Raw genomic sequence first — 14154 nt, 5'->3', positions numbered from 1 at the left:
TTCTTGACCTAGGAGTTAAGAGAAAAGATAGTCTTCTAAATTAGAGAAAATAAGGGGAAAATGGACTTATTTTTAAAATCAGGTAAATCTGCATGAAAGGTTTTTCAAAAGAAATGAGCTCAAAAGTTCCTTAATTATCACAGTACTTTTATTTACAATTATGAATTTTTTGATTCTATGATGAATAAGATAAAAAGAACTTACATAGAAGCTTTTAAAAATGTTTTAGAGCTGGGGATATAGCTTGGGGTAGAGTGCTCACCCAGTGTGCACTGAGGCCCTGGGTTCAATCCATAGCACTGCCAAAAAATCAAACAAAATCCACCACATGCATTTAAAAAAATGCTCTTAATATACAATATTTTTCACAAATACAGAACATAAAAAAGAAAGATGACTTTCAATGCAGTCAGAGGCACATGGAAACTCAGCAGAAGTGACGACTGGACTAAAATCACCTGTATAAGAAAGCGAGGGTTTCATTATTACTCCTCCTGCTAGCAGACGCCCTAGGAAGGGGTTCTTAAGGTAGAATTTCAAAGACCTATATGCAAAAGCGCACATGTATATATACACAAACATATGTGCACTTGTTTCCAGGATGGAGAGTCCATCCACAGTAGTCATGAGATTCTCAGAAAGGTCTGTGGAAACAGGTGATGGAGCTTGTGGTGATGTGCATGAATCCACACCACTGGGTTCCTGAAGACTCATCCTCATTCCTACATTTCTAGCTGATTAGCAAGGACGTGGACAGAGATCTAAGGCTTACCTACCAACTAAAGCTGAAAACCAGGGTGTTTAAGGGCTCTGAAGACATTTTTCAGAGGAGTCTTTCAATCAATACAAAAGTTGCAAATCAGTGGTCCACAAAGTATTTTTTTAAACTTTGGAATTAACTACCCCAGGGAATTTCATATACAAATGTGGGGTTCCAGGTTTTTTTTGAAAAACTAGAAGACCTAGCAAGCCTGGGGTTAAGCCCCATACTCCTGACCAATCATTTCTTAATGGAGATGAGGGGCCCCTGCCCTGCTATCTGCCTGAAACTGAAGCAGTGTTAATCATCCTTCATCTTAAAGTTGTACATCTTTTCATTTACAGTAAAGAAAAAAGTACTTCCTGTGCCAAATGAGAAATGAGAAACCAAGAGAACCACAGATTTGAGAAAAATGAAAGCAAGCATAAACTCTATTCCTGTGCACACAAAATAGAGAGGGTGTTTTGAAAGGATAAAATTCATGGCATTGCTTTTGGCAAATTTGTCCACCACCTCATTCATTTACAGTAGTATCTGCAACTTTTAAGAGTCTTAAAATCTCCAGGCTTCCCCTGCAAGAAGATGTGCAATTCCTCACAGGGAAAGATGATACCACTGAGCCATGCACAGGATGCTTTTCTGTCCACTGGCCACAATTTGGTGAAAAGAACCACCCAAGCTGATCACCTACATTTCCTTAAGGGAAAGGATGTGCTTTCTTTGCTTCATACATTCACTCAGTAGACATTAATTAAAGGCCTGCTAACCATAAGATACTGTGTTCAAACCTAAGTCATTACAAAAATGAGGATAGCTCTTTCATGCTTCCTTAGGAGCCTCTACTTTGCTTGGCCTACTCAGAAAATGTGTGTTGCTCCCTATTCACTGATCTCTGTCCTCACTGTGGACACTTTGATCATTTGAGACTTCAAGCTGTATTTAAGAGGCATCTGTGACCTTCTTCTCCCCAGCAACCTGAGTGCTTCCTTCACACAGCTCCTCTAGGATGTCCTCCATTCCCACCATTGGACAGAAACAGTTCGTACTGTGCTTAGAGGACGGGGCTGCTGTACACGCCTCAGCTGCATGTTCATGCTTGCTGACCACTTCCACTTTTCTGGAACACTGGTCAACCTCAGCTTCCGAGATAGGCCCCACTGTGGCTCTTCCTTCTCTGCTCCTTTACAGGATCCCACTTCCCTCCTTGTCAGAATTCAGCTCAGCTCTGCCATTGGCTTCTGCTCATTCCACACTTACTCCTCTTTGCTCAGTGAGCTTCTCTGAGCCTGACTGGGGATAGCACCCCTGTACCAGCTGCCCCCTTCCCCTGAGCTCCAGTCCCACATCTCTACTTGACATCTCTTCTGGACACTGCCGAAGAGAACTGCCAAACTCTATTTACAAATGTTCCCCTGGCCTGGACTTCCTCCAGTACACCTTCCTCTGAAAGACACTGCTGTCTATCTAGGGACACAAGTCACAAACTTAGAAATCCTCAGTATCTCCCTCACCCTTAGCTTCCAACTCAATCCATTACCAAGTTTCCAACAATATTTCCTAAACATTTCTTGACTGCATTCACCACTTCTCCAGTAACAGCAAGCTATCATGTCTTATTTGGTCTCAAGTCTCCAAAACTTCATTCCTGCCATTTTCTCATCTGTGTCCCACATTATGGTGAGAGTATGCTGTTTTTTGTGTTCCTTTTTCAACTATACAAACCTGATGCTGATACAGCTTTAAAACCCTCAATGGCTTCTCACTGCTCTTTGGAGGAAGCCCATGTCTCAAAAGGGGCTTTGTAATCTAGGCCCTGCTAGCACTTCTAACCTGCTTTCAGTTCTCAAGGTGCAAGCCTCCGCCTGTAACTCTGGGCCTTCACAGTTGCCTTTCGTTCTGGATGGGACACAACAACCTGCTCCCTACCTTCTTTACTCAGCTAGTCTGTGCTCATCATTGCATCAGAGCCAAGGCTACTACCTCCTGGGAATCTTCCCTGGCCAGCAGCCCAGAGTGGCCCCTCTATCCCATGCTTTCATCATTTATAATGATTTGAAATGTGCTTACTTATGTAATTATTTGATTAATGTCCATTTTCCCAAACAGATTAGGAAGTCCATGAGGGCAGGTACCTTATCTCTCGTAGTCACCACTTTAACCTCTAAGATGCATTACAGTACCTATCTCCAAAAACATCAAGTGGAGATTTCCCCACCCCCGGGCTCCCAATGCTGGGGATTGAACCAGGGCCTCATCCATACAAAGCACACACTCTACTACCAAGCTACACGCTCAGTCCAACTGAAGCTTTTAATACTAGATCAGCCCACGATGTGCTCTAGCAACCACAACACAAAGTAAAATGTGACCCCTGTCCTACGAGATGCAACATGCCAGGAATCCAGAGTGAGAAGATAGTAAACGGGCAGAAAACTTCAAGGAAGAGGTATCCTGGGAACCTGACCTTGAAGAATGGGTGGGTTTAAGGATGCAAGTGGGTATGAGCTGTCAGTCTGTATACTCTTGATGACTTTGATACTTGGCAGTTACAGGTCACCAATGTGGGTTGCTTAATCACGATTAGTACACACGACATTTCCAGAAAATAATTACTCTTCTTCAAAGGTGTTTCAATACAGAACACTTCCCTGGTTCCTACACAGACCTTTCATTTGTCTTCTTTTAAAGAGATGAAATTTAAAAATGTTGTCACATAAAATAAAAAGCCTTGAAGTTATTATCACACCAAAATATTCGTGTAAATTTCTACTCTGGCAACCTACCGTTGCTATGAGGCCAAGCGTGCACAGTGGCACTTCTCACCAGGGCTTCATCCACTTTTCCACCAGTGGGGTTATCCACATACTGCCGCCCCTGCTCCAACGCATTAAAGCATTCCGTCCAGTAATCATTATTATCTGCCTGCACCCGGTCGTAACTCCAGCTTACACAGGGAAGAGTCTGGCGATTGTTAGAGCAAATGTAGTCCAAGAAACTGAGAGGAGCAAAAGGTTGTGTATGTTGATTCTGGAGGAGGAGGAGAAGGCTTATGGGTGTCTCCTGGGTTTTTTTGGCTCCCTCCATCTGAGGAAGAAAGGTGTTCTGACACATCATTAAGCGCCTCTCCGCAGCCTGACCAATATCAGAATTCTTCCCAAAAATATCCAACTCATCTTCAAGGAAGAGTCCCGAATTGTAGCCAAGTTTGCGGTTCATAATCGCACTAAACCCACAGGTGCAGCGGTATTGGTCCTCATTGGAAGAATCGGGGATGTAAAGCCCAACATCCGCCCCTTTGATATTCATGTTGCAGGCACAGATGCAACAGCTATCAAAATTTCTGTCTTTAAAGATGTTCATCACAGAATCTGAGAGAATCAGGGTGACATAGAGACTGTGGGCCTCAGGGATTGGCTGCATGGTGGCAGGCTCCACAGAGTTAAGGGGCCGAGTGGTAGAGGGGGTAGAGGCTGGTGACCCCTGATCAGTGCTGTCATATTTAACAGACCCTTGACCACTGGCAGTGCCCCCACCTCTGGGAGTTCTTGGGGTCCTGGGGGTCCGTGGAGTAGGGACCGAGAAGCGAGGGGTTGCTGGAGATGGGAGGACACCTGCCCCGCTGTTGCTGGCTGGGGCAGCGCTGTTCAGCGTCACTGGTGTGTTCATCTGTGGTGTGTTCAGATAGTCTGGGTCTGCGAGGCTCCCGACACTAGGCACATTACTGCAACAGACAGAGGCACCAGGTGAGGAAGACAGCGCGCCACATACACCAGGGCCACACCCATTATCTCACCCACGCGCGCATTTCTTATCATTTGGTATATGCAATTTTCTCTCAGAAAAAAAAAGAGACAAAGCAATCAGTAAACTGTGTAGAGAAACAGAAGCAAGGCATAAAGAATAATTCAATATAACACTTTCCTGCTATTCATTCTACATTTAAGCAATCTTCTGCTTAACCTTTTGAGGAAACTTTTTCACTATTTCTACAAGAAAACATGACACTGGGTTTGGTCAATATAATCTTGAAAAGCTGTAACTACGAAATGGAACTTAACACATGAGTTGAGATGCTAAATGAGCTAGAGGACCACAGGAATTGAAATTTCCATTTAATTTGCAATTACATTTTTGTCATTTTTTGAAATTGAAAGTCTGCCAGTGTACTTGTTCTCTGAGGCTATAATCTATATGATACTGAAGTAGTTATAGTCAAATACACACAAAAATTTAACCATTTTCAAAATGCAGCCCTATCTGGGCTTGCATTTTTATAATACTAAGTGACCACCAGGAAATGCTGTTTAGATAACCCACTTGCCAGTACTACAGTGCAATTAACAGAAATATGACCCATGCTGCTAAGAGGCTTTAGCATTAATTCGGTGGCTGTATGGAACACATATTTTTATCATGATTCCAGCTTCTAAAAGATTTCTGTGGGGTGTAAGGCACTTTTAGCTAATTTTTTATTCCTCAATATGTTATACATTACATACAGTATAAGTATTTCCATTGATTGTCATTGATGATGGTATTTAATCTACTTTCACATAAGCAGAGGCTTTTTAAAAACAAGAACAGCCGGCCGGGGATTTAGCTCAGTGGTTCCACCACCTGCTCTGCAAGCGCAAGGACACGAGTTTGATCCCCGGTAACAACAACAAAAAAAAAAAAAAAAAAAAAAAGAATAGCCAAACAAAATCAAAACAGTGCTTGTAATGATCTATTATTTCATTATTATACATTACTGTATTCTTGATACTTTGCCATACCTGCAAAACGGCTTGTGGGTACTTCTTAGCATTTAGAAGATATCAAAAAATATTTTTAGTCTTAATTCTTTTATATATATTAATGATGTGTTTAAATTGATGTTCCTCCAATAAAGTACATACTCCTTCTTTTACAAAATAAAAGAATGCCACAAAGAAACGCTTTGTCAAATAATTTTATGATCATTAATGCTTAAATTACTGGCCAAAAAATTCAAATCAGATATTATAAAGGAAATTTAAGTCTGAGGCACAGTGGTATTGTTGAGTATAAATAAAAAATGACCCAGAAAACTTGACTGGAAATCACTACTCTCTGAGACCAAAATAGTAAGTGTATAATAATGATCTTCACTCTAATTGGATTCCTTTCAAGTTTTCCTGTCCACCAAAACCCTAAGATTATTTATCTAGTTCAGATCAGAAAAGAAACTATGACTGCTAAGTGAAAACCTAAGTAATTAAATTGCTCCCTAGGTAATAAGAATGTTTTATCTTATATAGTAACCTGATTTTTCTCATTCAGTAAAAATGAATAGAGTGCCAACCCTATGCTAGAGTCTGAATATTCAGCAGTGAGAAAGAAAGAAAAAGTGGCTCATAAGCAATTACAGAAGACCTGAAGCAAGTGACTGCAGGTGTACTGAGTGTGACAAAAGGGAAGTGCAGAGTGACAGAGACTGGAGATCACAGCAGGAGCATCACGCAGTCTAGAACTGTGCTGCCCACCAGCCCTCTGTACTAGATTTAAATTAGTTTAAAAAGAACTAAAAATCCAGTCTTGCTCCTGCTAGCCACACTTCAAGTGGCCAACAACTCCTCCATGAGGCTAGTGTCTGTCACACTGGACAGTGCAGATATAAAATACCATCTTCATCACAGAAAGTTCTGTTAATGGAGCCAGATAACAAAGAACCTGTGAGACAGCAAAGGACAGATATGTAGTAGACCTAAACTATGTCCTAAATTATTGAGACCATCACAGAGCAAAAGGTTGTTTGTGACCTTTTCAGGGAACCTATGTGTGAGAGATCAAACTGCTGAATGGGCTCTTGGAGCTGCCGATCATTCATTTGTGACTATGTATGCTAACCTACGCCCTGTGTCCCGGGGTGTCCTAGTGTCCTGCCAGTATCTGATGAAGGAAGCTAGAGGACAATGGGAGCTCAGCAGCACCCAACAAGTCAGGTGCTCACAACAGAGTGTGCTGGAGCACACATTTTCACACTGCTGGTACATGGCTACTTCCACGGTGTTTCCGTAACAATTAGTTGCTTGAGTCTTTCAAAAGTGGGACAAGGGGAAGGATTACTCCATTTTAAAGAGAAAGACTCAGATAAAATGGTCACTTAGGGTAACACACAGAATTTTTTCAAGGCAGGAATGTACATCCTACGATACTAGCTTTAGCTTCCCAAGTCAAGGAAAAGGATTCTTCCATTACATCTCTATCAGTTTTTCATTCTGATACTGACTTTACATACAAAAGCACGAAGGTGAGTTGCTGCATTAAAGCTGATTATATCCAGATGGCTTTATAGGAGATCACAAACACGTAACTCAGAGAAAGGGTCTGGACCACAAATTTGTGTTATCATTTCCTATCATTTAACTTTGAATTAGCTGTCAACTTTAAAAAAGAAAAATGTGTATACAAATCCAGATTTCCACTCATACTCAAAAACTGACCCATCATACTGACTCTGGTCCTGTCTGACAACAACTCTCCATGACTGAAAAGCAGTAAGTCTCCAAAGACTGGGCAACACTGTACCTTACTCCCTTCCTACTGTCCTCCACAATGAGGCTGAGCAGCCAGAGCACCGAGTCCTCTCTTCTACTCTGCTCATTTCATCTACACATTGTTTACCTGGCCCCAATATACATTTGAGTTTGTGGCCTTTTTAAAATAGCATTTAAACTATCTTATTAAGAAATGATTTATTTTGGAGGAAACTGAATTTACACTGTTGATACAAGTATTATTTTTCAGGACAGAATGAAATACATCCAAGCTACCATATACATGTTGTCTCCCTTGCCCTAACTCATACTGCCTTTCAGTTACTGCTTTCTTACATCCTATGGGGTCAATAACAGAGAGACTAACTACATTAATACTTAATTTCAAAGTGCCTTTGAGTAACACACTGAAATCGCCTCATGTAAAACAAAGTTCTTACCACCACCATCCCAAAGAATATCACCAACTCCAATCAAGAGCTGGATTTTGAGGTAGAATAGACACTGATCTGACACTGAATGAGCATGAACACCACAGTTCCCCACACAAATCACCTTTGTTTTTCTAAATATATAAAATTCCACCTAGAAATACACATTTTCAACACAAGATGCTCACAAAAGCATAAATGGCCAATAAAGAAAATTTTCAAATGATGCTATGCTACTCTCATTTTTAGCAGATACTTAGTTAAGGTAAAAAACTTCATCAAATATGGCAAGTAACTGACACAGCCCTGGACATACTTGTAGCCATCTCTAATAAATGTGGCTGCAGGGGGCATGGGCAGTTGTTCGATTTTAGGAGGAATTGCCCACGAAGGCCGAAACAGACAGGCATCAGGTATCTTCAGAGGTAGCAGGCAATGGCTCGGCAACATCTTCATTGGAGCAAACATGGAGGATCCCACAAAAGGTTGAAAGGTTGGAACTTTGTGCACATATGAGAAGTCCTGTGATGACAAAGTGAGGTTGGTGTTAATGCCATAGTTGTTCAGTGCTTTAAAAGCACAGCAACAAAAACTACTGTACAATTCAAATATTCCTCTTGCTCGATCAGTAGAAAAACACTAATGCCAAAATAGCAAATCAATCAACAGACACTGTATCTAGCATGCCAAGTGGTGTTCCCTGTGTTCCAATTCAAAGGATTCCTAGAAACTTACGTGTGTGGCACAGAAATAATAACATTTTAAAGACGTTGTGTACAAATCCACTTTGGAAACCACTCTGCCTTGGGGAATTTAATATACTGACAATTACCTTTATTTCTTCTGGCTTGGGACTTCCTAATCCATCTTCCACTTCCATTTTGAATTCTGTAAGGTGAGTTGAAACCATACTGACCATAGGACTCTCCATCATGCCTAGTGCTGTTACTGTCTCTGAACTAATTCCATCTTTATAATTCATCACAGGCGAAAATGCAGGATGCTGTTCCAAAGACGGAGGGGTTGGAAACATCCTTTGCAAGTCTGCAACTGCTAAAAGAGAAAAAACAAAGCTTTTAAAAGGCAAGACTTCTAAAGGTCCTAGCTCATAACCAGGCACCCAATTAGGCACCAAAATAATGTTAACTGATTGGCCACATCAATTACACAATAGAATACTAATAATGGAAGCCCCTTAGGAGATCATCAGCATAAAATTATACTTTTCTGGATCTTAATGCTTTATGATATGGCTTCACAGTAATTAAGTGAACAAAGTTTACATAATATATATTTTTCTCCCAATAACTGATTCCTTGAAAAGTCTAAGGAGATGAATTAAGTAGGAAATGGAAGCAATTAGATGAAGTTAAGCATATAATAAAAATTTCTATCCTTCCTTCCAATTACATACGAAATATTACAAAAAATAAAATTTGTGTAGCATCAAAGACGTTTTTTGTTTGCTTTTGAGACTGGGTTTCACTATGTTGTTCAGGCTGGCCTTGAACTCAGGTAATCCTACTGCCTCAGCCTCTCAAGTGCTGAGATTTTAAGAACATGACAGCACACCTGGCTAGAATGGTGGTGATTTTTTTTTCTTTAGTACCAGGGATCGAACTCAGGACCTTGCACTTGCGAGGCAGGTGCAGTGCCACTGAGCTAAATCTCCAGCCCTAGAATGGTAGTTTCTATGTAGTAGGATTACTCAGAGTTGCTCTTTTGGGGAAGTGACTCTACATTCTCCAGACTGACATTAAATGAAATTGTATGGTTAAGATGAATCATCCTGCCTAGAACTGAGACACTTCACTGAAAATAAATTAAGGGAGTGGCTGGGACAGGTTGTATCTTTTAAGAAATATTAGAATAGTGATTCTCAATTTTTTTAAAAAAATCATTCATTATATATGAAGCAACCATCATTACTAATATAGAGGATCATTAAGATACTGATTCTTAAAAGTAGGATTTATATAATAAAATACAAATTGTGGTTGTAAAATATGGCCACTAGAGGGTGTCCTGTGTAGCAAATTTATTAACAAGTTTGGAGCCACAAGTTTAAACCAGGAATCTGGACTATTTGATGACCTAATTTCCTATCCTACTGTCTTCTAACAACTCCAACAGATACATAAGGAAACACTAACCACTGAAGAGGCAAAGATCAGACTCCCAGCTCTGCATAAGAATTAATACCAAACCCCACCCCACCCTGTGCCCTGGGGACAGTCCAAGGCACAGAGGTTCACAGCGCAGGCAGCAGGGCCAGATCTGCTATGCCCCAGAGACTTCCTCCCTGGGGTTTCAGCTCCTTTATCTAACAGGACTCCGTGTGGAGTTCACAGAAGGCTTGCTTGCTTCCCTTTGGGGCAGGGGAGTTTCCACCAACTTCAGGAGTGGAAGCAGTAAAAAGGTGAGACTCTCTGGAGTAGATCATGTTTACTGTGTTTCTTAGGGAAACAATCATATGACCCAAAATCATTTACTGTCTCTTGCCCTCAAGCGTGAGGTGCGAAACAAGGAAAGAGACTCTTCCCTGGGCAGAATGTGAGAGCTCAACTTTTGCTTTCATTACAGAAGCTTCACCTCTTATTTTCTCTAACAGGATTCTGCTTAAAATTCCATTAGGAAAAATGGTGCCTGCTACTGCAAGGAAAAAGAAAACTAAAACTCCCAACATGATCTCTGTGGTACCTTTTTACTATGCAAATATTTTACTTTCAAGGAACTAAGGAATTCCTAGAAATAAGGGTACAAGTCAAGCTACAAAAGAAACCATTAGGAACTATTTGAGAGACTTATGTAACAGATAAATTCAGAGGTGGAAAAAAAGGTCTTCAAAAACAGCAGCAATCAGATGAATATTTTCCTTAAAAGAAAGAGAAAGACTTTATTAATACAGTTAGGTTATACTTGAAATACACCTATCGCCTTTAACCTTTCCTCAAGCCAAAGGGAAGCTACTACAAATTTTTAATATAAACTCATAAATATAATAAACCATTTCTCTGCTTCATAAAATCTTCAAACTCACAGAGCCTTAAGATCTTAACCATGTAGGAATTGTATAGATTCTCAAATCAAAATGATGAGTTTAAAGAGCCTTTTCATCTGCCTGTGGTAAAAGATTTTACCAAAAAAATTACTAAATTGTTTTTACATTATCTCTAAGAAATGTAACAAAGGCATTTCCCATGGAGGGCTGGCTGACTTCACTGATGCTACCTAACACAGCACAGTGGTATCTTAAATATATGATCTATAACTATGTACGTATGCATGTTTTCAAAACCTCAAGCTCCCCGTTAATTTTTATCAAAAATTAAGATAGAACACAAAAAGCAGATGAAATTTCAACTGCCAGAGATTCACTGTAAAAAGTGGCCTTCACTATTCTTCTTGTTAGATATTCCTAAGGAATATCAACCTAACTTCATCTCCTCATCCGCAGGATGGCAGTAACACGTACCCCATAAATTTGTGCATGTTAACTGAGATAATCTATGCAAAGAAGTGAACACTGCCATGTGCAGCTAAACGTTCAATAAATGATGAAGTCAGCCCAAGTGAGTCCTCCTTCCCAATTCTAGTCTGACTGGAAAAAGATAAAACTGCTATTCAGTTAATAGAGACTTTCTCAAAAGACCTGACCCTAAGTAAGTTTTGAAATGATCAAAGGAAACTGGCCTCAAAGTAGGTAAAACAAAAAGAAGATAAAGCCCCAGAAAAAAAAACCTTGCTGTTTGCAGTACAGGGTTTACCAGTCAGTTTTCTCCCTAGAAAAGGGCTGCAGGGAGCTTGAGAGCGGCTAACAGAGTAGACTGCAGGGAAGCTTGTCTCGTCTTCAGTGTTTCACATCCCTCTACCCTGCCAATCTCTCCAGCTCAAGGGCACTTCAGCTGAACTCAGGAAGGACACCACCCACCTGAAGCCCTCCAAAAGAAGTGCACCACTGATTTCTCAACATTCTCTCCACCCTAGAGCATCTAGCAGAGTCCCTGCAAATAGTAAATGCTCTTAGAGAATAAGTGAAGGCAACCCATAAACCCAACGCTTTCATTATGCCTCCTCAAAGACTCTTACTCCTGGCATTTTCAGAGACAAAAATTCATAAGCAATGGGTTAATAAGACCAAAGAAAAACATCTGTTTTTATCACTGTATTATAACACAATATTACCCTAACACAGACTGATACTAAACTAAACCTAGTAGTCAGTCTGTTGCTTTATTCATTATTGCACAGCAAATTAATAATTATGGACCTTTGCTTTCCAACATGGTATCCACTGGCCATGCATGGCTACTGAGCACTCAAAACAGTGCTCAACCAACTTGAGCTCAGCCGAGCACATAAAACAGACATTATTCCAAAGAGTAACCCTCCCAAATGTAAAATATCTCAACTTTTATAGTGCTTACAAGTAAAAATTATATTTTGGATAAATTAAATTAAAATTTTATTATCAAAATTCATTTCACATGGTTTTCACTTTAACAGAGCTACTAGAACATTTAAAACAACATATGTGGTTCTCATTTGCAGTTCATCTTGTATTTCTATTGGACGGTCCTACCTCAGACATGAATTTCATAATCCATCTGTCTTCCCACCTCAATGTCCAATAAATCTACTGCAGAGATGGAAACTTCCTGCTAGTCTATCTTCAGTCACTTCTTGGGAGGCAATACCATGTCTACATACATAGTTATGTGTTCCTCTCAGAAACACTAATTTACATACGTACTTACCTGGATCTTCCAGGTGTAAATATTTCTGTGCTTTATGTCAAATTAATTTTTATAACTTCTGTGTTTTCATCAAATTTCCTGTAGCTTCCTTTTCAAATTACTTTTATGTAAAAAATGAAAGGACAGAGCTCACAGTCTACTTTACTGGATAACGACACTAACTAGCACGCTGTCTGCGAATGAAGAACCTGGTTCAAGTTATCAGACACTTGCATATCTCCTATCACACCATGTATCAATTCTGTCAAAAGAGCAAAAGATTAACTGATTTGAAAGAAGCAAAAAAATTCACTCATCTGACCTATCTTTTATATATTCATTTTAATACTGTTTCCTTTAATCTGTGAAGTTCCATGTTTGCAGAATTCTCTAGTACAGCCGGGGATTTAGCTCAGTGGTTTCGCCACCTGCCTTGCAAGCGCAAGGGCCCGAGTTCGATCCCCAGCACCACAAAAAAAAAAAAAAAAAGAATTCTGTAGTACAGAGTAATAAAAAGAAAAGAAAAATGTTTAATTAAAAAAACCACAGCAACTGGCTGGCTATCATTATTCATTTTCATCCATGTCATGCTTGAGAAAGCTTTGCATATTTTAAAAAGCCATGGATCCACTAAAGCTGTCAAAATCCAATCTCTGTATACTTCCCACTTCTACATTTGAGTAAATCAGCACTACATTTATAGGTTCATAAAACTTTTTGACTCATCTCTATGACATGGTGGTTTTTCCCCTCAATTTGTTCTCATTACCAGATGAAGTTAATGAGAAGGTATTAAAGAATGATTTGCAATGGGATTATGTCTCTGCTACAGAGTTATCAGCATAAGCTACCCTGACTTTTTTTTTTTTTATGGAATAATATGGTTTCTTCAGGTAAAGAAAGGAAGTTCTCGTCAGCATAGATAATAAAACTAGTTGATCTCAAAAGGAAGCCCAAAAACTTTAATATAAATCTCGAAAAGGACCACAGAAAACAAGTATTAATTATCCTTGAGTGAACTGAAATTATGAAAATTTAAATATTTTATATAGTATCATATACCAGATTATTACTCCGAAAATTAAGTGTATAGCATTTATCTTTCTAGGAAAAGACTACTGGGAAAACTAACTGAAAACAAGTTTTCCTACATTTAAACTATAAAAGTCAACTCTTAATTTGTAAACAAAAGAGTAGGAATTCAAATAAAGATGGTTCCTACATAAGAACAGCTGCCTGCCATCTCAAGAATACCAATCGTATCTAAGTTTCAATTCACACTTAGAATTCTGTCCAAAGAGAAACAAAGTGGAGGCAAGGGAGGACGTCAGACAAAGCACCAGTGAGTATGACATTCTGTCAGTGCCACAGGCACTGAGTCAAAGCTCAGTCCACTTCCTCCACGTACTTGGTGGGTAAGGAACAGCAGCTCTTCCATCCTTCCCGAGAGGTCGGTCTTCAGTCCCAACTGTAGGCATTTTTGATGAGCGCAGCGCAGGTGATACAGCCTAAGAACAGATTACTATTAGTAAACCAGAGTGACACACAAGGGGGGCTGCAGTCAGACATTTCACAGTGTATGCCTACTGACAGTAAAGCATAAAGGAAAGATGCTGGTGAACTTCTAGGCATCGCAGCAGATAGTGACACAAAGGAGACTGTCAAAAGCTTATCAAGTAAGATACAGCCAAAGAGTCTCTTTTGTTTTA

The 14154-nt window shown here is 39.8% G+C and overlaps 1 protein-coding gene across 3 annotated transcripts in view; it reads right to left on the bottom strand.

The window, feature by feature from the left end:
- Med13l (mediator complex subunit 13L) overlaps nt 1-14154 on the bottom strand; it is a 290519-nt gene that overhangs the window by 24543 nt on the left and 251822 nt on the right. For 2 of the 3 annotated variants that reach the window (XM_004843720.4, XM_087198565.1), the window contains 4 exons: nt 13854-13953; nt 8542-8762; nt 8026-8231; nt 3544-4481 (listed from right to left, as the gene is read on the bottom strand). In XM_004843720.4, the coding sequence (XP_004843777.1) occupies nt 3544-4481; nt 8026-8231; nt 8542-8762; nt 13854-13953 (1465 nt within the window). The remainder of the gene's footprint in view (nt 1-3543; nt 4482-8025; nt 8232-8541; nt 8763-13853; nt 13954-14154) is intronic. The other variant, XM_004843721.4, reaches the window with a different exon arrangement.

The sequence above is a fragment of the Heterocephalus glaber genome, unplaced genomic scaffold (assembly GCF_053883595.1).
Source record: "Heterocephalus glaber isolate CG9 unplaced genomic scaffold, H.glaber_assembly_v1.0 deba00001687, whole genome shotgun sequence".
NCBI classification, from domain to species: Eukaryota; Metazoa; Chordata; class Mammalia; order Rodentia; family Bathyergidae; genus Heterocephalus; species Heterocephalus glaber.
The sequence above is the reverse complement of the archived record's forward strand: the minus strand, read 5'-3'. Positions and strand labels throughout refer to the sequence as shown.